Genomic DNA, 27342 nt, shown 5'->3' with positions numbered 1-27342 from the left:
AACTATTCATTGTTTTCTCATAAAAATTGTTCACTGTTTTCTACATAAACTATTTCTAGGATTTTGCATAAAATTATTTTCTATTCAGCATTATTTAAAAAATTGTTCACTCTCTGCTCAAAGTTATCCTCATACTGCTCATGCTCATGGACTACTCCATAATTACTACATAGAACGCAATATGAAATAGGAACACGATCTTTTGCCGTCTTAGGGTGGAGCTTTGAAAAGCTTGTTCCCATAAGATAACTTTTAGGAGACTGTGATTCTGTCTTTGTGGAGCTTGAATCTCCAACCTTCTTGCCAGGGAGTTGACAACCAGATGCTTAAATAAATGCACTGGTGCTAAAAAGATATAATTCCAAAGCCTTTCTGTCAATATCCTTTTTTAAAGTCCTTTTACAATGTTTTATAAGAAAATCATCTTTAAAATTTAAAGCATATATAATAAAACAAACTTTTTTCTTTACACCTTTGTGCTCTTGCTGAGTAGTGGTATAAGAGTAGCCATGATGATCAATTTTATGCAAAATCCTAGAAACAGTTTATGCAGAAAATAGTGAACAATTTTTATGAGAAAACAATAAATAGTTTTAATTAATGCAGAAAATAGATTTTACAAATGCAGTAAGTAGATTTGAATATGCAATAAACATGATGTGCAGAGTGCATATAATATTAATGTAGAAACAGATTTTATCAATGCAGAAAAATAGATTCGATTTTTGTGAAATTCAAACATGAAAAAACATTTAGATTTGGCTTTTAAATTTAGAAAACACGATTTCCCTATACTTAGTTTTGGAGGTTTGCCGATCATGATGTGCCCCACGCTTCCAAGACTTTCGTACGTGTATATTGGCATATTAAGGAAGGCTATTACAAAAGGCTTTCTAAAACTTGGAACTTAAAAGCTTAGAATCTTAGAAACTTAGAATCTTAGAAACTTAGAAACTTGTCTTCTGTCTTCGTAGTCCGTCTCTTTTATAGGTGAAATGAACCATGGTAAAGTGACCTGAGTAGGTAAATTTAACTTAAGTTAATCTGTAGGTGGTATGGAAATTAGTACTAATGAGTAATAGTCTGTCTGCATCTGTCTGGGAATCTTTCAGATCTCGGGAATCTTTTAGATTTCTTTTTACGCATGCTAGTAAACAGTAGTAACTTTTGAACATCTGTCTGGACTGTCTTGATTTGTCTGGAAGCTATTCACGCGTGCTAGTGAATAGTAATCTGTCATGGATGCCATCTTCGGTGGTTCTACCCAAGCCATTAAAGATGCAATGGCTGTCCTGAATCAAGAAATTATGTAACTGTGGTAGTCAATGTTGATGTGAATTTGAATTGGTTCAGAACCTTAGGAACAAGTACAACGAGTCCATGGCTTAGGTGATTATCTTGTTTTGTGTTTCATTCTCTTTTCCCTTTGCATACAAATTTCATTCTAGATATGATTCACATTTGTTTGTTCATTCTAATGATTTCTGCCTTTATATAAACTACAAAATGACAATTCTTTGTTTGGGTTCTTGATTTTGAATAAACAGAGTAATATCAATAACATTCTGGTGAATGATCGTTATTGACAACTACCCTCTAGGAAGCTGTTTTATATTCAGGTATTTGTTATTTTGTTAGCTTTAACACATTATTAAATAATTTATGCAGAAAAGAGAGTAAACAATTTTTAAAATAATGCTGAATATAAAATAATTTTATGCAGAACACTAGAAATAGTTTATGCAGAAAACAGATTTATGAATGTAGTAAGCAGATTCGAATATACAGTAAACATGATGTGTAGAGAGGAAATTTTATTAATGTAGAAACATATTTTATCAATGCAAAAAAAGAGATTCGATTATTGTGAAATTCAAACATGAAAAAGCATTCAAATTTGGCTTTTAAATTTAGAAATCACGATTTCACTAGGTGTTTTATGAGAAAACAGTGAACAATTTTTTAAATAGTGAACAGAAAATAATTTACGCAGAAAAGAGAGTGAACAACTTGTTATAAAGTTTACACAGTAAGTTGTTATTAATTCTCATTTGGACCAATTAGTGACATTATATTTTTCCCTACCATTAACAACTTGTCATGCAGACTTTATTGTGAAATTTTTGAAAAAATATTGTGTCCATAACTTGCATAAAGAGAGGTAATTAAAACATATATATTTTGTCTTTTTTGGTAATTTACAACTCAAACCGCTACTTTTATAAGTATTAGCCAAACACTCAACTTTGTCAAAAAGCAATTTTTGATAGTTTTTACCAAACATGCTACTTTAAAACAAAAAAAAACAAAAAAAAAAAAAAAACCTCAGTTTCATATTTTACTTTTTAAAACTTCCACTTTTTTCAAAAGAACTGTTTGAAAAAGCTGAACCAAACTCACCTTAGTAGAACTAATAGATTGTGGTTTTTTTTTAGTTGCAACTTACGCATATGCAAGGAACAATAATATGCAAGTATTATAAAAGATTTAATTGCTTGAGTTCAAATCATCTCCTTCATTAATAAATAAGGAGTTATAAAAAAAAATTAGAAAGGTTTTTTATTGATAATCTTAATTAAAGATATTATATATAAGGACAAATATTCAAAATTATGCATGTTATATTATAATAATCATTCATTTAGTTAGAAAATAATTCTAAAATTATGTAATGATAACTCATTTAGTTATAATTTCTCAAAAAAATATATAAAGAAAATTCAGGATTAAAGCCATGCAACGCATGGAACTTTCACTAGTATCTTTTATAAATTTAAGCATTATAAAACATTTCATCCACACTTTAAGGGTATCATTTGATTCATGTTGATGACTCGACCTGACTCGAATAATGTTGTGTGGTTTTTAATGGAAGATTTTCTAAGGCTTAGTCCATGGAGCGGAGGCTTGGGCCGACAGGCCCAAGTCGGAGCGCTCATGGACAAGCCTCTTGGGGGTCCAGGGGCAACGTCCCCGAAAATTTTTTTTATGAGAAAACAGTGAACAGTTTTACTTAATGTAGAAATTTAATTCATTTTTTGAAATTAAAATCTCTATATTTTACAATGCTTCTATTTAAATAAATAAAAACATAAAAAAAGATACTTATTTTTATGTTTATGTTTATTTGTCAATAATCCCAACAATAACAAAAAAAAAAAAAAAAGTTATAATTGTAAAAACAGCATTTTAATGGTACTCGAGCCTGGTATACTCGAGTATTGTGTTGCATGGTACTCGAGTTTACCATGCTCGAGTACCACATAATTTTTTTTTAATGGCCCAATTTCTACCTCAGCAGTGCCATGGTGGCAAAACTCCTAGGAACTCGAGTTTAAGAAACTCGAGTTCCATAAAAAGTGGTATTTCCCTATATGGTTCCGAAACAGTGTTTTTTTGCAAAATATTTCAAAAATTTGTGGTATTTGGCCATTTTGGCCTAAATATCTCCCCAATGAGTTAAGATTGCTTCAGTGGCCAGAATATAATTTTCCATTGCCAATCAAATTTTACCCTCAGAATCTTGTGGTGCTCAATATGACAAATAGTAAGATTGGACTGGAGAAACTATTCAAGCCGGTATGAGTATTAGTATTTATGAATTTTTATTTATTTATTTGAAAGGATGACTTTTATTTTCTTTAAATATTATTTTTTAAATTTGTTGAAATAAATTTAATTATTTGTTTTTTTTATAGGACTGCGTATTTGAAAATTTGAAAAATATCAATTTCAGAGAGTGTAAATCCATTGCAAAATTACCTTACTTGTGCGCCCCAAACTTAAAGACATTGGACATTTCTTGTTGTGAAAATTTAATAGAGGTTCATGAGTCCGTAGGAAGTCTTGATAAGCTTGAAATCTGGAACCTCAATAGCTGCATAAAACTCGAGATTCTTCCAAGCCGCCTCATGCTGAGATCTCTTAAATGTTTTGATCTAAGTTGAGAAGTTTCCTAGTATTCACCCAGAAATGAAATGTTTGGAGGATTTATTTATGACTAATAGTGGCATTAGAGAATGGCCTTTATCGTTGACGCATCTCACCAAAAGGCTTATCCACTTAGAGCTATCAAACAATGAAAACCTTGGGAATTTTCTGGATAGCCCCAATAAAATGCAACTGGTTAAGGAAATAGATATCCCCACTGCCAATTCCTTTGATGGGTTTCTGTCTAGAAAGCACGGACGCGGCTGGGAGGGTGGCGCACCCGAGTCCGACGCGGCGCGACGCGGGACGCGGCGTCCGACGCGGTTGACCGCGAGTCTGGCCGCGTCTGAGTTTTTTTTTTTTTTTTTTTTTCTCGGATTCGAGCCGAATCGGCTGGATTCGCGCCGAATCGGCTTCGATTCGCGCCGAATCGGGCTGATTCGGCCAGAATCGAGCCGTATCGTCCATATCGGGTCGTATCGGCCGGCGACCGATACGGCCGATAGGGCCGAAACAGGCCGGAAACGGCCGAAATCGGCCGAAAACGGCCGAAATTGGCCTTAAAACTCGCCGGAGCAGCCGAAATTCTGACCTCAGATGTGTTTTTTGCCTTCTTCTTTCTTTGTTTTAAGAATCAAGTATATTAATGTGTTTTTTAAGAATATTTTTATAGTAAAAATATATAGAAAATATAAATAAAAATATTTTTAATAATTTTTTAATCGCCGAGTCCCGCACCCACCCCTGCACCCGCACCCGAGTCCCGAAACGCACCCGTGCTTCATAGGTTTCTGTGCTTGAGAGCTCTGCATCTCAACTATTGTGATGAATTATATTTTCATTACTTCCCCCAATTGGGATGTCTTCATATATTTGACTCCAATATTGTTAGTATTCCCGAGAGCATTAGCAGATTTCCTAAATTAGAAAAGATTTACATCAAAAATTGTAAGCAGCTTCGGCAGATTCCAATGCTTCCACAATCTGTAAGACATGTGGTGGTAAAGAAATGCCCGTTGTTGGATCCACAATCATCAAGCAGATTATTGAATCAGGTGATATTTTTTGTTACTTTTTCAAAATATGTTTAGGTAATAAATAATCACTTTTTGTTACTTTTCCAAAATAAGTTATGAGATTTTCTGAACTTCAATATCTTGTATTTGCTTAATGCAAGCAGTTTGGAGAAATTCTAGGGATTCTACCGAATAGAGTCCATGAAGGTGCAAGAAGCAACATGTTAATTCAGTGCTTCGACTCTGAGCCTGATTATCTTGTACTTCCAGGAACAGAGATTCCAAAGTGTTTGAAATTCAACCATCAGAGTTTTGGAAATTCTTTATCTTTCTGGGTTGGTCAAAATTTTCCAAAAATAGCTATCTGTATTGCTTTTCGATCAGCAGAGGCATATCTAGACAAAATTTGTTGTGTTAAGATTTCCATCAATGGTTGTAAACAAGAATTCAATTGCCTATGTACGGAAGAAAGTTCTGAGGAACTGTGGTTATTTTCTAAATCTCTTGGGCAATTGAATAAACCAAATCTATCTGAACAGAATCACATTGAGGTTGAGGTTATATGAAAAATCAAGGGCCTCAATAATAGTTGTTGTGGGTCTTCCTCGATTCCAAATGACACTGATTTCTGTTGTTTTGAAACAGCTCAAGGCCTCTGTTGTTGAAAGTAAGGCCTGAGTTCTCCCTTTCCTGATTTCATGTTTGGGTTATGTACTTATGTACGATATCCTTCAATATTCAATTTGGCTTTTGTTTTTCATATCCATTTTTTGTTGCTTTGGTGAATGCAATGCTTAACAATGAAATGTCCTGGAATCTATGATGGTTTTTATAATGTACATTTGCAATGTATGCTGAATCTGTATATTGTTACTTTTTGACCAAAAACCGAAATACTTGAGTTCAACTTGAATGAAGATTCAAGATGATATTGAGGTTATATATAGAAATTGGGTGAGCTGTAATCAACTTGAAGGTCTAGACTTAATAAGATCTCTTACTATTTTCCCAATCTTCCTGTTTTGATATATGAATGTCGGGTGATGGTATGTAGAGTATCACTATTTAATTTGGTATGTAATTGTTTAATTTCCTTCAAGCTTTGATTTCATTTAGGGTGCAGTTTCTTTTTCCTTCTAATTAAAGAATAATAAATAATGCATTGAGAATGTTGTGAGTAGTACGAAGTGAGATTAAATCATATTTAGAAGAAATTGATCTAGCATTCATATATTATTCCTAAAGTTCCCTTAGAGAACTAGACATTCCACATGAGATAGGCTGTTAAAATGATAAAGTGACATGTTATGCATCTTCTGTAGAAGTTACCTGAATCATGACTTGTTCGTTGAGTTTAAGTATCCTTCCTCTAAGAGGCTTTCAGAGAAAGTTAAGTTATGGTGTCTAATAAAATGCTAGGTATGTATTAGCAATTTAGCACGCATTAAGTGGTTTTGTTGGATACAGATAAGTTGAAGGTTAAAAGTTTTATATGCATCATATACAAACTTGCTTGGTCTATAATGGTTTATTATGTTTGGCTTCAAAGAAATGCTCCTATATTCAGTGGCAATGTCACATTTGTCAAAATTTTGTTACTAAATAGTCTTATGTTAATTGGGAATTTCTCTATTTTTTATGGTAGCCATAGTTTTGGGGTTCTTGTTTGATTATTTGGAAGTTTAGTTGCAGTTGCTATTTAGTTTGCTGCTTGCTCTATTTGTGTTGTTGGGTGTTGTAGCTTTTAGTTGTTGATGTTAAGCTATTTGTATGGTTTGTTATGCAAATAAAGTAATTCATTCACAAAAAAGTAATGCGTACTTTTTTTCTACGTCGCCAAACACACTACAACAAAAGCTTGGATTCAAACTTGAATTCGCTAGCAACCAAACCATAATCTTCTCACTAAAATACTTTCTTTTTTATTGATCTCATCGCTCCTATGGTTACTATTGTTCTCCATTCACGATCTTTTCTTATGTGGTTTTATTGTTGAGAACTTTTAGATTTGGATAGAGAGCGTAAGAAAATGTAACTTTTGAGAAATTTCCTACAACAATTAAGAATCATATCCTTTACTAGTTAAAAGCCAGGTGGGATTGAAATTTCTATGTTCTGTGCAATTATTTATATATTTTTTCCAAGTTATGTCATTGTTTTTTTTTATGTATTCTATTTTTGTGATATTAAGTGTGTGTTTGGGTTCGACTTAAGTTGCGTTGCGTTTCTTGTTCCTGCGTTTCTGTTTTTTTTTTTTTTTTTTTCACGCATTTTGTTTTGGAGTAATGCGGTTACTGTTCAATGAACAGTAACCGCAAATATTGACTTTCTGTAATGAACAGTGCACATATGCACTGTTCACGGATCCACAAATTACACTTTTCAGCCACTTTTTCATTAAAAATGGGTCCCACGGTACTATTCACACATTTAAAAATTATTTTGCTACAGTGTTTTCAGTTTTCAATTTCAGCAAAATAAGTTCTATCCAAACACACCCTAAGTGTGTGTTTGGGTTTGACTTAAGTTGCGTTGCGTTTCTGTTTTTTTTTTTTTTTTTTTTTTTTCACGCGTTTTGTTTTGGAGTAATGCGGTTACTGTTCAATGAACAGTAACCGCAAATATTGACTTTCTGCAATGAACAGTGCACATATGCACTGTTCACGGACCCACAAATTACACTTTTCAGCCACTTTTTCATTAAAAATGGGTCCCACGGTACTATTCATACATTTAAAAATTATTTTGCTACAGTGTTTTCAGTTTTCAGTTTCAGCAAAATAAGTTCTATCCAAACACACCCTAAGTTTCCCAATAGAATTGAAATCCATGCTGCATTGAGCAATAAAACACAAATAACATTTTCTTTTTCAAGGACAACTAATTAAATTCATATAATTCGGTGCTTGAATTCTAGTGGAGGACCAATTATATTGCACCTTATCTAGGTTTTATCTTAAAATATACTTTCATAATTTGGCATTTAGTAGTCATAATAAAACCATTAAAAGGTTATTACAGATAAAAGAACACAAAGAGTCTCCCTAATTTATAACATTATCAGAGTCAATATATTTTATTGCTATCATTGACCTTTATAGCTTAACTACCAAAGTAATTAGAAAAATGGATAAAAAAAAGGGGATTCAATATTTTAAGGCATTTGTTAATGAACTATTTAAAAATATATATATGATATTACTTTCATAAAAAATAAAAAATAAAAAGAAACTGTAAAAAAAAGGTTTTTCTTTCCTCATAAAATTTTTATAAAAATAGCTAATTTGCAACGCCCCCCCCCCCCCCCCCCCACATAATTCTTTCATATTTTGGCATTTATATGGCATCTATCAAAACCATTAAAAGTTTGTATCACACAAGAGTAGGTGTTAATTAAATACATACCCATTCTTGTATTCATGTCCAGACAAGTTTGCTACTTGAGTTAAAGTTTCCCTCCACCTTGTAACCTTCTCCATGTCATCTTCGAATTTTTTATCATGGTTATCTAGTGCCATCCCAAACTTTCCCTCGTGTTTTCTAATTTCGGATGGATTCACTTTGTAAAAAATTGGATAAACCTTCCGAATCCGTCCAGTATTTCTACACTCAAGAATCTTGACAAGTTCGTCCAAACACCAAATAGAAGATGCATAATTTTCAGAGAATACAACAATTGAAATCATTGACATTTCAATGGTTTTAAGAAGTTCTATTGAAATTTCTTCTCCCCTTTGAAGATTATTATCAATGAAGGTGATTAAGCCATTGTCACACAAAGCTGTGTATAAATGGCCTGTAAAACCATAATCAGTGTCTTCACCTCTAAAACTTAAGAAGATATCATAGCTCCAATGGCGAGTGGAAGAAGAAGAAGAGGTTAATTTTTCTTTAGTTGGGAAATCCATCAATATGATCTGTTAACCGAAGATTGAAAGGATGTAAAAAGACGAGCAAAAGAAGGAAAGAAAGATCAAATTAAGATTTGATGAAATGGGAGTTATAAGAGATGAGCGAAGGCGTGCAATTTGTGGATGAGTTGAGAGTGCCAAATTTGAGAGGCTTTGAATGTGTGAGTTTGATTGAAAAATTGTTAAAAGAATGATGATTTTCAACAAAGTGTGCTGCAATTGAAACAGAGAGATGAAATGGGACTGGAAATTTGGAATTGATTGTGAAAAAGAGAGATGGACCTCACAGAAGAAAAGAAGCTAATAGATACTGAAAGAGTCGTTTAAAATTTATATCAAAACTAGCACCGAACAATGGTGCAGTCAATACCGCGTTAACCAAACTCATTACTTACCTTTGATATGGTCAATAAAGAAGAGGTCCGTCCCTCTTCCACGAAGTTTCCGCAATTTTCCAACGAGGGTGTCCCCACTCATTACATACCTTTGATATAGTCAATATAGAAGAGGTCCGTCCCATACCGGTCAAGTGACTAATTGTTTTTTAAATTGATTTGATATAGTCAATAAAGAAGAGCTCCGTTCGATACCAGTCAAGTGACTGTAATTGTTTTTTAAATTGCAATATTCTTAGAAGTTTCAGTGTGACAATATAAAACTGTTAAGGGAGTGTTTGATATATGCACTTAAAAATGTGTGTTTTGTTGTTTGAAAACTTGTGTAAAAATACGTATGGGTGAAAAAATGTGTGAAAATACATGTAATGTTGTTTAAAAACTAAAAATTGTTGTTTGAAATGGTGTAGCAAACACCCTCTATGATTTTCTAAAGCTACACTCCCCAACACTCAAAAGTCCAGAAAATTTTGACCTTTTCATGAATAATGTTCCATATTGCAATAATTCAACGAATATATATATATATATATATATATGTGTGTGTGTGTGTGTGTGTGTGTGTTAGCATTGATGTATACCATTTTGAATATGCTAGAATAGAGGTAAAAAAAAAAAAAAAAAAAAAAAAAAAAACAGAAGATTTGAAGGTGCAAGTATGCAACACCACATGAGGGTTTGAAGGTGCAATAATTTTGATGGGCTTAATTTTGATAGATGAAATCGAACTGGAAATTGGAATTAATTGTGATAAAAAGAGAGATGATCCTCACTGCACTATATCAAAATATGAAAGAAGAACAAATGGCTATATCAAAATTTATATCAAAATGGGCCCTTAACCTTAATGGTTTAAGCAAGAAAGTGCAAGTAGACTCACTTTTTACCATTGATACTAACGATGGAGAAGAATAGTAGGTAGAAAATAACTTCAGGAAAAAGTTTAGCTAAAAATTGGTAGTAACTTAAAGTTATAACCTTACTTAATAAAATAAATATTACTACATTATTTGAAAAACTAACTGTTAAATTGCATGTTCTTTACGCTTTTAGTACACACATAAAATTTTGTGTCAATTTGATATTATTTATTATATGATCTATAAGCTTGTATTTTATGCATAATTTTAAATTACAAAAATTTGTAATTTAAATAATTTATTAATGGAATAGCTATTAACCTTTAATTTTCTAGAAATTTTGCAAGTATGGAGAATATAAAAAGAAGATGTAATTCAATTGTAGATTTGTCAAAATTTACCTCCAATAAAAAGATATTGAGTAAATTTTAGTCTAAAACTATAACCAATTTTATAGCTAAATTTTGTCTATATATATATAAAATATGTTTATAATTACTATTCATGTAAAGTGTGCACAATTATATAAACATACAATGTTGTAAACATTTAAATAGTCTATAATGTAATATGTAAATAGAATATAAAACATAATTTTTCATGACCTCAATAGTCAATACAAGTATACAACTAGAGATTCCTTTTCATATTGCGAATGGCGTCCGTCTTAAGGTGAAGAAATGAAGTGTTCATCCCAAAATATTACAAGGTCTTGTATGATTAAAGGGTTAGCTTAGCTATTGAAGAAGAGGCAACCTAGTAGATGTTAAGGTCTCCTTTTACAGCCTGTCGATGCGTTGTATTGGCTGCTAAGCTAGCATTTAACCATGTTAACTGGGACCTGCAATCAACCATGATATGTACAGTCAAAGTCTCAAAGAGGAGCAACTCTAATACATGGTTTGAAGTAAGGGTGATCTACATATGCAAGTATATAATAATAGCAAATGATCTAATAACATTTTTCATTTAGATAATAATTTAAAAATCTCATTCTTGGATTATATGTGCTTTATGTTTATTGAATCTCAATTAGAAAGAAAGGAAAATAAGAATAATGATTTTCGGTGTTAGATTAGGAGTAAATTACATCACTGTGTTCTTATAGTAGAAGCACAGGTTAACAAATCTAACAGCTCTAACTAACTTCAATCGGCTATCTAACCAACTCCACTAACTATACTGTAGCCTATAGGAAACTAACATAGTAACATGTGTCATTTACTAACGAGCTATAATATACATTATTTACAAAACTAAATGTGGTTTTTTGTACAAAATTCCTATGCTTCTAGTCATATTCTTGAGTGAGTGAATTTAGTGCTGAGCTGATCTTCAGCTCTCAACACTCCCCTTCAAGATGGAGCAAAATGTTGATGACTCTTATCTCACTAAGCAAAAAAGAAAATTGAGGAAACTTGAGAGCCTTTATGAAGATGTCTGCCAAATGATGTTGGGTAGAAACATAGAAGATCTTAATTAGCCGATCTTGAATCTTTTCCCTAACAAAGTGGCAATTAATCAATGTCTATGTTCTTAGTTCTTTCATGAAATACAATTTCAATAAAAAAAAAAAAAAGTTGGCAACTATGCATAGAGCTGCTTGACTATCACATTACAATACGATAGCTTGCGAATGTTCTATTTGAAAATCCTTTAGCAATGACACTAACCAAACAACTTCACATGGTTGTTCCCATAGCTATATATTCAATTTCAATAGAAGATCTAGATACTATTTGTTGTTTCTTTGTTTTCCATGAACAAAGGAAGATCCAATGAAAACAAAATAGCCTGTGACTGATTTTCTTGTATTCAGACAACTAGCCTAGTTTGAATCTGTGAACGCTCACTTTTCAACTAGTTCCTAATTTTCCAACAAAAAATAAAAAATTTCAAAACATTCTTTTAAATGTGAAAACTCTGTAAAAAAAATTTAAAAAAAAAAATTCCGCTTTTCAAATATTGGTTTCTTGATTTTTCCACCAAAAAATAAAAAATATTTAAAACCTTGTTTTTAATAAGGAAATTCTGTAAAAAAAACTCTACTTTTCAACCGGTTTCTTCATTTTTCCAACAAAAATCAAGAACTTTTAAAACTCTGCTTTTCAACTGTGAACGCTCACTTTTCAACTAGTTCCTAATTTTCCAACAAAAAATAAAAAATTTCAAAACATTCTTTTAAATGTGAAAACTCTGTAAAAAAAATTAAAAAAAAAAAAAAAAAAATTCTGCTTTTCAATTGGTTTCCTGATTTTTCCACCAAAAAATAAAAAATATTTAAAACCTTGTTTTTAATAAGGAAATTCTGTAAAAAAATTCTACTTTTCAACCGGTTTCTTCATTTTTCCACCAAAAATGAAGAATTTTTAAAACTCTGCTTTTCAACAGGTTTCATGGTTTTCCACCAAAAAATAAATATTTTCAAATTCATCTTCTTGAATCAAAAATCCAGTTTTTCATCCAGATTCTTGATTTTCCACAAAAAATCAAAATTTCAAATACCTCTTTTAAAACAAATTGTGTCAAATGAGTAAGTGAGATTAAAGGGAGTGAGGGAAAATAAGCAATGCATGCCACAGTTGTTTTGGGGGAATTAGATAAGTATGGCAGCTGGGTTAGAACTGGCAGATTTTATTGTATTCCTATCTCAGTGGGTGATCAGTTAAAAAAATGTGTAAATCGACTTGATATGCACATTTTGACCGACTTACCTTCATCCTTTTGGTGTGTATGTGTTTCCCTACAAACATAACACTCAAAAGGTGTGGCAAACAACTACTTCTATGGATTTTTCCCTCCCCTTCCTGGAGTCTGTGGGTTTTGAATGTTACGGGTAGTGCTCCTTTGCAGGCTTGGGCTACTTTGTTGGGCTATCCATATAATTTCTCTTTGCGAGTTTGATACATTTGTGATTTGTGTCAGACTTGAGACTTCTAAATTTTCCATTGGACCCCTTTGATATGGTCTTTTTCTGTTTGGGCTCTCTTGTTGTTTCTGGCATGAGCGCATGACCTCTGCTAAAATTTTTAAGTTTTATTGGCTCGTGTTTTAAGGTCTGTTTGGTAGGCCATTTCAAGCAACTTTTTGAACATTTTAAACACACTTACACATTTTTTCACATATTTTTTCATCTACATGTATATCAAAAACACCCAAACACTCAAACTCCTCTAGACTTGGAGTTTTCAGAGGGCCAAAAAAAAAAAAAAGAGGCGTGAACAAGGTTACACTCAAGGAAAGAATAGTGAGCCTAAAACATATGCTAATGCCCAACGTACTGCAAAGTTGACTACGTGGAGCGTAATCTAAATTAGTTAGGTGACTTTTTATGGACACCACTCTAGGTAGCAATTGGAATACAAACCAGCTAAAAGTAAAACTACGTAGGAATAGAAATCCAAAGCAAAACCAAAATCAGTTCAGTTAGGTGACTTGCTATGGACACCACTCTAATTAAAATCTGTCATACACGGTGAATGGGGGGTTCATAATTGGTTCCCTCTTCTTTTTTTCTTTTTTTTCTTTTTTTCCTCTTAAATTTACTTTTTGATAAATACAATAGAATTTCTATTTATGGCATTTGCTCTGTAATAATTGTTTTTTATCATAAGGCTCAAGAGTCAAGACACCAATTTGTACCCAAAGTTTACTTTGATTTAATAGTGAATGTCTCTCTTTCTTAAAAAAAGGCATAATTTTGAGATATATAGTATGGAATCTCCAATTTTCATGTTCACAAGTTAAAATTTTACGGTAGTAGTATGTTAGACACTATTGCTTTTGCATATATTGTGATTGAAAATGTGATGTTCAGAGTATATTATTCAAGTTAATTAAACAATCTATCTAGGCTTTCCCTTATTTTGTGGGCAACAAGTCATAAATCCTTGGTTTTGTCTTTTGCAATGGGAAGCCCACCTATTGGCGAAACAATTAGGGCCCGTTGGTAATGTTAATCTAATAACGTTGTTTGTATTTTTTGAAAATACATATGGGTGAAAAAATGTTTAAAAATATGTGTAAAGTTGTTTAAACACTGAAAATTGTTGTTCAAAACACCCTACCAAACATCCCCTTAGTGCTTCATGATATCCTGGTAGAGTTGCGGCAAATATGGGTTTGACTCACTAAAAATTGCAGGTAGAATGCTACTAATATCACACACCGAGGTAGGAAAGCTACCTCCAATTGCATCCATTTTTCTCTTTTTTGTTCATTAAAAAAAAAAAAAAGCTTTTATTCCTTTTAAGGTGGGGTTATACAAATAAGAAAGTAATGTTCCATCCTTAACAACCCTCGTATAAGTGATAGAATTCCACCTTAATTATTTTTTAAGTATAAGTATATAACCAGTAATATATTCATGTGATGCACAATTTAATAAAAAGTAATATATTGGTGTGATGCATGGTTTAATAAAAAAATACAAAATTAATGATATAATTAAAATTAAATAATGAAATAGAAAGTAAGAATAAAAGAGCAAAAATTATTTTATGCAAAGTGGTGAAAGAACATTTTGTAAAACAAAATTTGTATCAAACCTAAAAAGTTAATAATAAGTTATATAAATAATTTAAATTTATAAGTTTTTTTTTATAAAAAATTTCTCAAAACTTATGGCCACTAAGTTTTAACCTAGTTAGTGTTTGAATTGCTTAAAAACATTTATAATTGAGTTTTGCTAGAACAAACGATATGCACGAGCCAAATTTAATTGTTAAAAAAAAAACAAAAACAAAAAAAAAAAATTATGCTCTACATTAACTAATATAGATTAATATAAATTAAAATGAATAATAAGTGTTCTTTTAAATTTCTTAATATCTTTGGCAATTGAGCTTTTATTAATGCAATTCTTTAGAATTTGTTAATACTCTTATTATATACTTCTTAGTTAGCATTAGTTAAAAGTTGTTAAAAATTATTTTTTTTATGAAAAAAATTTCTTAAAACTTAGTGCAAAGGCAAATAAGTCACATAGCATTGTTACAGCTTTTAAAACCCATATTAACCATTAAGTTAATTAAATAGAAACCCTTTCATAAAGAGGTACACCTTTTTTTTTTTTTTTTAATTTTATTATTATTATTATTATTTTTTATACAAGATAGACATTCTACCATAGCTTAATCTAAATGTATATGTATATGAAGTTCACCCTAGAAACTTAAACTCCGACTCTTACCCTTCACACCCCACAAGCATTTATACTTGTAGAGTGACCACTACACCAAAGATACACGGTAGTAAAGAGGTGCACTTACCATAAAGATAAAATAGTCAAATTGACACAATTACCAAAAAAATTTAGGTGCAAATACCATTTTGGTTTTTTCATTTTGGGTTTATGGTTAATTTAGTTTCTACATTTTAGTAGTAGTTAATTTGACCCTTGTTATTTTCAATTTACAGTAAATTTGGTCTATACGGTTAAAGTTATTAATGGAAAATGTCTACAAACAGTGTGCACTGTTGGCATACTTAAAGTTGACTTAACTACTAAAATAATAATATAAAATTAAATTTGACAATTAAAATTACCACATGAACATTTAAATGAAAAACCCAAAAAACAAAAACAAAAAAATTCTCAATTCTTTCGCCTTGTATCTAAGGAGGCATGTTAGAGATAATATCATTATAGTTGTTGTGTATTGGCCCAAGTAGTAGCCCAATTTAGAGTAAAGCCCATCTAGGACTAACCCGAAACTCTACTACTATATAAATCCTATTAAGGGTCATTGTAACACTTCATCATACAGCATAGATGTGGCCTCCAAAGCTACTGAGAAAGTAGACATCTATTTTGTAGACACTTCAGAACGTATGATAGTATCAATCGGCTAGCAAGGTATATATGGGAACACAAATCTTTGCCTATGAATCTACGACGGTAATATAAAACTGTAAAAACCACTTGTTATTTCTTCGATCCCTCTTTCTCTTCTATCCGTTATGATTGTCCATCAATTATAAAGATAAGAACATAAATTCAAGTCAATCATTAACAATAATGATTTCAAAGGACAGTACATTATGGAATAAGGATATTTACAATATTTATCTCAAATTTTGCATAATTTGGTATTATCTCATAATTTCAGCAAAGAGCCTTCAACTTACTTCTTTTCATACAAGTGGGAGGGAAAAGTCCAAAAACTGAAGAAATTAATTTATAATTATTAAATAAAAAAATAAAAAAAACACCAATATCAAATGCGGAAATGCCTTATGATACTCATCAAGTCCTCCTAGGTAAACAAAATTAAATACAAAAAGAGGGAGAGACCAAATATATTACAAAAAACCTTAAATTCTTTATAATCTTCCTGTCATGTATAAACCAAAAAGAAAGAAAAAAAAATGACACTCCAAAATTAAATACATTAAATCCTCTCAAAAAGATCAACCAACACCACCATGTAAATAGCATGGTAAACATCACTCTTGCCATTAGGATGCCAAATGAAGGTTATGGATAGGATTACCAAAGAAATCTAAAGTGAAAATTTTTTGTGTTAGAATTGAGATGAAACTAAAAGATCTACACCATCATACATCTACTAATCAGCAAAGAAACTCTTTGAACTACTAAAATCGATTCGTGTAGTTGCACTTTTTCTCTTGGTACCTTAAAGATTCAAACATTAAAATCAAATACACACATAGATGCCCCCTCTAATTAAATAGACCCACCTTGATCCCATTAAAATATTGATGTGTGATATTCCCTCAAAAACGTTAATACACAAAAGGATCAAAAGGTGATAAATGATCCATAGTAATAGCATTTGAAAATAAAATTTAGCTTGATTATATGAAAAAATTGATGATTAAATTAGACATTTATGAGGACCTATTATAGTGTCCATCATCTAATCAAGCTATAAGAAAAGGCAAAGTTGTTTCAGATGCAATGAAAAACACAAAAAGCATAATCCAAATTATAAACCATATGTTGGTTACAAATTCTAATGCAAAATCAAATGCTTATTCCTCTAGTGAATGAATATAAATGTCATTGGCACGCTTTCAAAGCCATCATAAATGCATACGTACTTATAACAATAATTTGCACCATATCTCAAGGTAAGGTCATGGTGTAGAAAGCACAAAGAAATATTTATTTTAATTTACTTTTATTTAACTTTGAAAGTAAGTTGTATTTTATTTTAAGTCTTAGAAGTTAATTAGATTAATTCATTAATTTCCTAGAGTTAGTTTTTTTTATAGGGTTGGACTCCAGTGGCACTGGACCCGTTGAGATGATAACATGTGTCCACTTTTAGACATATGTCACTAGTTGACCAAGTCCAATGCACTAGATGCACTGAACCTAAGTCCATTTTTATAAATCAAACATTGAGATTTCACAAGTCAATTAGAATTAGGGTTTCATAAGTCAAATAGAATTATGTCTTGAACATAGTAATCTATATATATTTTTTTGATAAGTGACATAATAATCTATATTGTACTCCTTTGGGGACAATTTACAATTTTGCATTTGATTGATAAAAATTTCTCTTGGATATGTTTCAATGGTCTAGTTGACTCCTATGAAGCAAGAATGCGACTGGGAGGGTGCCGCATTGGAGTCCGATGCGGCTGCCCGCGCATCGGTCTCGCATCTAAGCTTTTTTTTTTTTTTTTTTTTTTTTTTTTTTTTTTTCATATTCGCACCGACTCGGCTCGATTCACACTAATTTGGCTTCAATTTGCGCCGATTCGGCCAAAATTAGACCGTATCGACCGAATTGGGTCGTATCGACTAGAGACCGAAATGGACTAAAATGGCCAAAACAAGCCGAAATCGGCCTTGAATCATGCCGATGAGGATTCGCCGGAGTCAAGGTATGAAGTGAAGATCCTGAAGGAGTAGTTTTCCATGGGTTGATCATAGAGAGAGAGAAACAAAAAAGAGTGGAGGATTTTTCTTTTTCGTTTTGAAAAGAGGAGAGGAGAGGAGAGTGATGTCAGATGTGAAGTGGGTGTGCGTTTTGTTATGAGTTATAGGAAGGACTTTTTGAGGAGAATGGGTCCTACTCAGCATTCATTGATAAGGTGTGTGTGTAAGAACTGTAGAGGGTGTCGCACTGGAGTTCGACGTGGCTGCCCATGCCTCGATCTCGCGTCTAAGCTTTTTTTTTTTTTTTTTTTTTTTTTTTTTCATATTTGCGCTGACTCGGCTCGATTCACGCCAATTTGCCTTCAATTTGCACCGATTCGGCCAAAATTAGACCGTATCGGCCGAATCGGGTCATATCAGCTGGAGATCGAAATGGATTGAAATGGCCGAAACAGGTCGAAATCGGTCTTGAATCATGCCGGTGAGGATTCGTCGAAGTCAGGGTATGAAGTGAAGATCCTGAAGGAGTAGTTTTCCATGGGTTGATCATAGAGAGAGAGAAACAAAAAAGAGTGGAGGATTTTTCCTTTTTGTTTTGAAAAGAGGAGAGGAGAGGAGAGTGACGTTAGATGTGAAGTGGGTCTGCGTTTTGTTATGAGTTATAGGAAGGACTTTTTGAGGAGAGTGGGCCCTACTCAGCATTCATTGATAAAGTGTGTGTATAAGAACTGTAGAAGCACTATGGCTTTATTTAGTTTAGTGTACGAATGAAACACAAGTGTGAAGTTGTGCCCTATAAAACAATTGAGATTTTAATATAGATTAATTATTGTTGTATATAATTAGTTACACACAGTCTTGCATATATTTTGTGAAGTTGTATTTTAAAAATATAATTTTAATTATAGTTGTAAAATGATAAAATTGTATTTTCAAAACATAATTTTATAATTTATACTTAGCAATATATAGAAAATATAAATAAAAATATTTTTAATAATTTTTTAATCACCGCACCTGCACCCTACTTTTTTAAAAATTGCCGAGTTCCGCACCCGCACCTGAATCCGAAAACGCACCCATGCTTCATAGGTTGATTCCCACCAATGCTAGTTGCTTACTCCTAGGTCTTCTATCTCGCTTGTTATTGACTCCAAACAAGCCTAGGTGCAAATTCCTAAGTGGTTTTTATTGTTTCCATTTTTCCAATTTTCATGGCATCAAGTTTTAGTTTTGTCCTGTGTCATTACACCTAAGCCAGTCATATTGAATTAACAAGTGGCAAACAAAAAAACAATCATTTGGGGATTAATTGAGCTTTTTATACCGCAAAAAGAATACTAGGTTGCATGAAGCTTTAAACTACAGCCCCACCCATTGCCAAGTTGCCCACTAAAATGTGATTAGAACAAGATTATTCAATAAGTTATTATTTTGCCAAACTGTGGTAAATATATAGTTTTAAACATATCTTCAAAGAATTGGTTTAAAGCATTCCAATGAAACAATCTTGGATGAAAATGATTAAGGGTTTTCTCAAAAGATGAAAGATATGAGAAATTTTTTCACATAAAATTTCTTAAAAAACAAGGTATACCTATGTTAATATTTGGATCACAAATTTCCACATCCACCTTAACACTATCATAGTTGCCATAGTACCTATGTTTCTCGTTTGGTCCAGGTTGTCTCTCTGTTTCTTAAAGTAGATTTTTTGTACATTCTCTAGTTAAAGTTATGTCATTCATTCAAAAGAACTAATAATAATAATCTAAATCCACTTGTTGCATTAAAGAAGTTCAAAGTTGATGTTTGCTCATAATACAAAGAAAATATTGCAACATCTTTTAAAGATCACTTTCGCCTTCAATTTTTTTTTCAATAAAACAACACAGTGATGGCAACAAATTGATCAATGAGGGAGATGCAACCCATTTGACCAATGCACTTAAATAATCTCAAGAAACTGACCTTGTTCCACTAAAAATATTGACTCAAGAAAATGCCCCAATCATGAGTTGTCAGTTAAAAAAATATCTCATCGATTTAATTATTGTCAGCATACATTACACACCACATGTAATACACAAACATTTGAAGCATCCAACGATAATTATATTTATCGAATTCTCTACAAGTTTCACATCATTGTATAGAGATATTATGAGAGAGAGAGAGAGAGAGAGAGAGAGAGAGAGAGAGAGAGAGATTGAGATTGAGATTTACACCTTCAACGTATGTTCATGTGCTATTTCACCAAGAAACTTTCAGTTGTGGGAAAATGCTACAAGACAAAGACATATATTAAAATACTTGGTATACTGGTTAATAGCTGCTAGTCCAGAAAAAGAATAGTAAGGATGAAAAAGAGGGATACCAATAACAAAATTTACAACTTACACTAAATATATGACATGTATCTGTACTAATTATCAACACAACTTTATACTTATATAGGCAATAGATACACCAAAATGAAAGTGTCAGCATTAGAGACATTCCCATTATTGATAGGTTCATTATTTAAAAAAAAAAAATGCAGGTGGGCAAGAAGCATCATTGATGAAATTCCTCAATTGATTTCAATTGCTTTTACTCTAGTCTCTCTTGACAAGTTCACCTCTTGTTGCCCAATCATCAGCATTCCAGATCCATGATAATCCAAAATAGGTCACCCAATTTTATCTCTAAAAAGAAATGCAGCACTCCTCAATTGATTTCAATTGCTTTAACTCCCTTTAATCATAATTAGTGCTTATCAACTATAAAAAACTGTAAAAGCTGAAATTTAATAGGTGCCCACTTCCCATGTGTTTGCTGCATCCCTTCACATAGAAAACAGCTAAACAGCGGGACTCAGAACTTTACTAGCATTAACGCTTGTTGCTTCATGCAACACTTTGTTTCTATGGATCCAATAGGCCAAAGAGTGTTGGAAAAGATGAAATTGAAATGATGATACATGTCTTGTGCCTTATACACTATCCAACCAAATAGCAACCCAATTCGGAATTGACTATATAATTCATAGGTAATAAGTAGGTAGTCCAAGGCCTCCTCATTTGTAGCACAAAGTTGGCAAGAAGCATCATTGATGAAATTCCTCTTTGTAAACTCCCTTCTCTCTGGAAGATTATCATTTGATAGTTTTCATAGAAAAGTAAGGACTTTGAAAGGGACTCACCATGGAGAAGCAAATAGATTCATGTAGTCATGGAGTGAAATCAATTTATTTGCGATTCCCAACCTAGAAGGAGGCTTCTTAACGGCAGAGTTGGTTATATGAGGTGCAAATAATTTCCTCACCAATGCACTATTCCATTGTGCTATTGCTTGATTAATAAACCTTGAAATATGTGTTCCCCCAAATAAATGGGATCTTACTTTAGGCCAAAAGTTAGGGTTGATAGGAATAGAGTTCCCAATTCCCACTAGCCATTTAGCTTCTATGAGAATAGATCCCCATGCATTTAGTCTAATGAACAAAATTAGTAATCTCAATACTTTTCAACTGGAAATCAACTTCCATTGGCAACCTCTCCTAAATTTCCAACAATTAACTACTAGAGTAGTCTTATGATGTAACCTATTATGTCAGTTCTTTTCTAGAAAGACCTAGCACGGATTTATCAGGTCAAAAATGATGACATATCACCAAAAGAACCAAAATCTCAAAAAATAATGAAATATCACCTGAAGAACCAATTTTTTGGGTGAAGAAAATTAAGATAAATAACACCTACAAGGCATATCATGGATCTTATGTTTTAAATACCGTTTGCTCAATAGACAAGGTTTCATAAGTTTTGAATTTCATTTATCTTATCCAAAATAATAGAACACTGAAAAATCTCTTAACATGATTGGTTGGCACTTGTCAAGCAGACCAAATATCTTTTTGGATTACAAAAAAAAAATCAAATTATTGTCTCAATATTTGAATTCAAAACGTGAAATTATTCTTAGTACTTAAAAGCTAGAAGCACTTCCAAAGATGCCATCCTGAACATAAGGTAAATAAGTTGCCTACCTTTTTAGCTATAGAAGTGTAATATCTTGACGACCTGAAAACAAGTATAGTCCATTGTAACAGCTGCTCCACATCCTTAGTTAAACATACAAATAAATAGAGATTTGAAACAATTGATTGTTACAAACGGAATTAAATTTCTAAATCATAATTAATTGAATAATAAAATTAGTTCATTCCATAGCAGAGGGGCTTACTTTTCACCATACAATCCAACATGTCTCCTTCTTAAGTGATGAAGTTGACCTAGGCAATAGAAAGGGAAAAGTGTATGGGATTTTGTAGCTATCAGATGCTATTAAATGGAAGGCAAAATTGGTTGAAGAGGTTTTCAAAGTAGAGTACGTACTTTGTGCTGATCCTTCCATTTGTGAATATTCACCAGAACATCACTAAAGCAGGGGATCAGCAAAACAACTTCTGTACAATGATGCCTCAGAGGTTTGAAACTCCCTTGAACCAAAAAAGAAGTAACATAAATAATCTTTTAGACTAATAGGGCCTTTCAATATTTTATCACAATAAGCATTACATGATTCAGCATGCTTTTATAGAACTAAATCATTTTAGTGTCTAAGAGTTGAACCTGAAACGCCTAATCAATTTAACATTAAATTTAATATCATAAAAACAGAATACATTAAAAAACAACAATATAACTTGAAAAAAAAATATAATTGGACAGAACATAGAAATCTGATTCACATCTGGGTTTTAACTAGTAAAGGATATGATTCTTAATTGTTGCAGGAAATTTCTCAAAAGTTACATTTTCTTATGCTTTCTATCCAAATCTAAAAGTTCTCAACAGTAAAACCACATTAGAAAAGATAGAAAATGGAGTAGAATAGTAACCATAGGAGCAATGAGATCAATAAAAAAAAAAAAAGTACTTTTAGTAAGAAGATCAAGGTTTGGCTGCAAGCAAATTCAGGTTTGAATGGGCACTTTTGTTGTAGTTTCTTTGACGATGTAGAACATAAGTAGGCAAAAATTCTTAAGGAGAATTATAGATAAGCATTAATTTGGTACAAATAGATTACTTTATTTAAGTAACAAACCATACAAATTGCACAACACTAGCGGCTAAAAGCTACAACACCTAACACTAGCAACTGCAACTAAACTTGCAAAAAATCAAACAAGAACCCCACAATCATGGCTATCATAAAAAATAGAGAAATTCCCAATTAACATAAAACTATTCACTATTCAGTAACAAAATTTTGAATCTTATCATAAGGAGGATAATTTCATTAAATTTGACATTGCCACTGAATACATGAGCATTTCTTTGAAGCCAAACATAATAAACTATTATAGACCAAGCAAGTTTGCATATGATGCATATAAAACTTTTACCTGTCAACTTATCTAGATCCCACAGAACCACTTAATGCATGCTAATATATACCTGGTAATTTATTAGACACCATGACTTAACTTTCTCCCAAAGCCTCTTTGAGAAAGGATACTCAAACTCAACGAACAAGTGATGATTCCTACTTGCAAGGTAGATCCAGCAGAAGACGCATAACATATCACCTTCATCATTTTAACCTTCATCATTTTAACGGCCTGCCTCATGTGGAATGTCTAGTTCTCTAAGCAAGAGAACAAAATATATATGAATGCCAGATCAATTTCTACCACTTCACTTCAGGAAATCTGGTCCATATTTACTCCCAATCTGATTTACAGAAGATGAACAGAACTGCAAAGTTTAGCAGTTTCTTCTAAATATGATTTAACCTCCCTATGTACTACTCACAACATGGTCAATGCATTATTTATTATTCTTTAATTAGAAGGAAAAATGCAGCTGCACCTTAAACGAAATCAAACATTGAAGGAAATTAAACAATTACATACCAAATGCTATTAAAAAGGAAGAAGAATGAATATGATAATAATAATAACAAAACAAATGAAATCAGGATAGCTTTCTTTGCATCATAATACAGTGATACTCTACATACCATCACCCCACATTCATATATCAAAACAGGAAGATTGGAAAAATGGTAAGATATCTTATTAAGTCTATACCTTCAATTGACTTACAGCTCACCCAAATTCTATATATAATCTCAATATCATCTTGAATCTTCATTCAAGTTGAACTCAAAAGTATTTCGGTTTTTGGTCAAAAAGTAACAATATACAGATTCAGCATACATAGCAAATGCATATTATAAAAACCATCATAGATTCCAGTACATTTCAATATTAAGCATTGCATTCACCAAAGCAATAAAAAAGGGGCATGAAAAACAAAAGCCAAATTGAATGACATGAAATCAATAAAGGGAGAAATCAGGCCTTACTGTCAACAACAAAGGTCTTGAGCTGTTTCAAAACATTGAAGGTAAGATTACTTGGCACATGATTATGCTCCAATGAGGCCAAACAACTGCATTACAATAAATAAATTAAAAATATATATATTTATTTTAAAGATCATAGTTACAATTAAATTCATGATTTCCCAATAAATGGGGAGAGAGAGAGAGAGAGAGAGAGAGAGGCACCCAAAGAATGGTCCACTGTGTCTTCGAGGATATTCTCTAACATCATAATTATGTGTTGTTTGGAAAATGAAGAAGAGATTGAATAAGAGAAGAGCTCCATCTCCAAGGTTTGGAGCTCCGCTCTCCGCTGGGCTTTGCCGTCAGAGACAAATTCTTCTTCGCTTTTGGACTCCTGTTCCAGCAAGTATGTAATTTCTTCCATTGTTAAGAACCCTGTGATCTGAATCTGAAGCATAAGAAGTGGAGGAAACAGATAGCAAAGGCGGGAGCTCAGTGTCATTCGAAATCGAGGAAGACCCACAACCATTCATAGCACATGGAAGTTAATAGCGTAGTACTATTTTACAAGAACTAAGAATTACAAGCTCAGGTGAGAGAAAAGAGAAGGAACAAGGTCTACCACCGACCATGCAAGGCCTGCATATTGAATAAACCTTATATCCGAATCAACATCAAATGAAACATGTTGAGAAATAAACAGCCTTTGGATATAACCAGATAGTTTACTCTCATCTGATTTTTTCCCATTTCCATTCAGAGTTGGAATGTAGTTGGTTGATTTAATTGGGATGCCCAGCGTGTTTGATACACCAGGTAGAATCCATTTCGGTAGAGCCTTGCTACAGAACTTCACAAGAAGTATTGTTGGAATTCCAACCAGCATTCTTCCCACAAAGTTTGATATCGTGAGCTGTGGGGTAAATATGCACGCAACGGCTTCATGGTGAAACTGATGGTATGTTTGCTGGATCCCAGATACCTGAACACCATTAAATTGATATTTTAGTTCATGATTGTTAAAGCACAAAATTTTGGGAAGAACACGTACATTTTACATTAATTTGATAGCAATTTCCTAGTCTTTTCCTTTTATATACAGTATATGACATTTCTATAAAAGAATATGAAAATCATGCTTAATAAGATTACATTTATGTCAAATACAAAACATAGTCACTTAATGGGAAAAATGCCCTAATACCCCTTGAACTTTGGGGTAGTTGCATTTACACCCTCTAAAACTTTTTTTTGAGCTAATTTAGTACATTAACTTTGATACGGTAGCAAGTTTTTTTTTTTTTTTTTTTTTTTTTTTTAATTCTCTTTTGCACCAAGTTCATTAAAAATAAAAAAAGTGAAAATGAATGGGTCCTACTGCAACAAAATAAAAACTTTAGTTGGTCTATTTATTATAGCACCAAAATTTATGTATTAAATTGGCAAAAGAACCTCTATTAACTGATTGCAGGGACCTGATGAAGATATTCACTCTCTGTGGCACATGTGTATAGGGAAGCTAATAGCTGTGCTGACAAATTAGCTAGGATGGGAGCTGATCCTATATCAGACTACCTCTTTTTGTATGACTCACCGCTAATAGCCGGGCTTGTTTGTAATAGACTTGTTACTTAGTTTTTAATTTTAAAGCGTCATTAACCAAAAAGAAAAAGAAAAAGTTAAGAGAACCTATTTGTTACAGTTCTAAAGTTTATGTACTACATTAGCTAAAATAAAAGTTCAGGGGGTGTTAGTGTGCAACTACCCCAAAGTTCAAGGGGTGTCAGAGCATTTTAACCTCATTGATTTATTATTCACTTTTTATAAGGAAATATACTAGTTACCCATTGATGACATGATCTTAGTTGTTTGTCTTCATCAGACTTCATTAAATAATAACTAAGGGTTTAAGTCTTGTCCTATCCAAAAAAAGGTAATATATTGAAAAAGAGCATATTTACTTCCTATTACAACAGGAAGTTGAAAATCAAACATGGCATTAATTTAATCTTATTCTTAAATGGGTGAAGATTGCTTACAATTCCAAATGCAACACCATTAAAGGCTGTGTGGTACTCAAAGCTTGGTGTTGGAAGCTCAGGAGTTGGATAAGCAAAGAACAACAGGATGCTTAGGGCAGCCCAAAAGGATGTAACTGCATTTGAAACAAAGCATGCACTAAGAGAAAATACAAACCCAGGTTGCCTGAGTTTTAAATTTCAAAGTCAATATATTGTTTTAATTCTGAAATCTTCATGAAGTTAGCTTCTATGAAACAAAATATCTAGTTTTCCAACAGAACTTCACAGACATATGTTTCAACATTCTGCTTTATCAGAACCAATTGTGTGATAGCAATTTTGATAACACAAATTTTGAGCACCACAAATCTAATTCTATTTTTGTAACTATGAGGTCTCCGTGTGTCCCCTGTTTCTCAATCCATGTCTCATTACTATTTGATGAGGGAAAAAAAAAATCCTACATGGGAACTTCTATAGACTTGGTGCCACACTATCTAAGATGCCACATTCGAAGCATTGTCCCCTATCAGGCTAAATTCTGGTCCTGGTCTTAGTATTGTTAGTTTCATAGCTCCTTTTTCTGACATATGACACAGCACGTGGTGGCATACCTCCCTTTTCCATGCTTGGAACTTTCAAAACTGCTGGGTCATTGTAGGAATTTACATCACCTTGAAACCTATCCTAAGGCTGTTTAGCTAGTTCTTACCTTTATGAAGTTTTTCAAATCCTAGGTCCTTTTGCTTTTCAACCATCCAAAATTTGTAAACTATCAAGTATCAATAAAAATATACTATCCTTATAAAAAAAAAAAACCAAAAAAAGGATGCTTACCATTTTGTCCTGAAACAATAAAATTGTCGACATGTTCATGAATTGTAAGCCAAAATGCAAGGATCACCAATCCAATGCCAAGACCACCTATGATATCAATCAAACTGTGCATTCCAAGGTAAATTCTTCCTAGCATTTTAATCAAATTACAGTTTAAGGATAAGCAACGATACACTAC

At 32.4% G+C, this 27342-nt stretch overlaps 3 protein-coding genes across 3 annotated transcripts in view; 1 reads left to right on the top strand and 2 right to left on the bottom strand.

The window, feature by feature from the left end:
- LOC126692837 (lipid phosphate phosphatase delta-like) overlaps positions 1 to 27342 on the bottom strand; it is a 74020-nt gene that overhangs the window by 45187 nt on the left and 1491 nt on the right. The window contains exons 6-8 of the mRNA XM_050388636.1: positions 27165 to 27293; positions 26346 to 26461; positions 24529 to 25288 (exon numbers count right to left, since the gene is read on the bottom strand). Of these exons, the coding sequence (XP_050244593.1) occupies positions 24887 to 25288; positions 26346 to 26461; positions 27165 to 27293 (647 nt within the window). The 3' untranslated portion in view covers positions 24529 to 24886. The remainder of the gene's footprint in view (positions 1 to 24528; positions 25289 to 26345; positions 26462 to 27164; positions 27294 to 27342) is intronic.
- LOC126692838 (uncharacterized) lies at positions 3802 to 5538 on the top strand. Its single transcript, XM_050388637.1, has 3 exons — positions 3802 to 4166; positions 4718 to 4985; positions 5111 to 5538. The coding sequence occupies exons 1-3, from the start codon at positions 3973 to 3975 to the stop codon at positions 5510 to 5512; spliced, it is 864 nt and encodes a 287-aa protein (XP_050244594.1). The 5' UTR covers positions 3802 to 3972; the 3' UTR covers positions 5513 to 5538.
- Positions 8336 to 8854, bottom strand: LOC126691188 (disease resistance protein RUN1-like). Its single transcript, XM_050386249.1, has one exon. The coding sequence runs from the start codon at positions 8852 to 8854 to the stop codon at positions 8336 to 8338; it is 519 nt and encodes a 172-aa protein (XP_050242206.1).

This window comes from Quercus robur, chromosome 7, assembly GCF_932294415.1.
Source record: "Quercus robur chromosome 7, dhQueRobu3.1, whole genome shotgun sequence".
NCBI lineage: Eukaryota > Viridiplantae > Streptophyta > Magnoliopsida > Fagales > Fagaceae > Quercus > Quercus robur.
The sequence above is the reverse complement of the archived record's forward strand: the minus strand, read 5'-3'. Positions and strand labels throughout refer to the sequence as shown.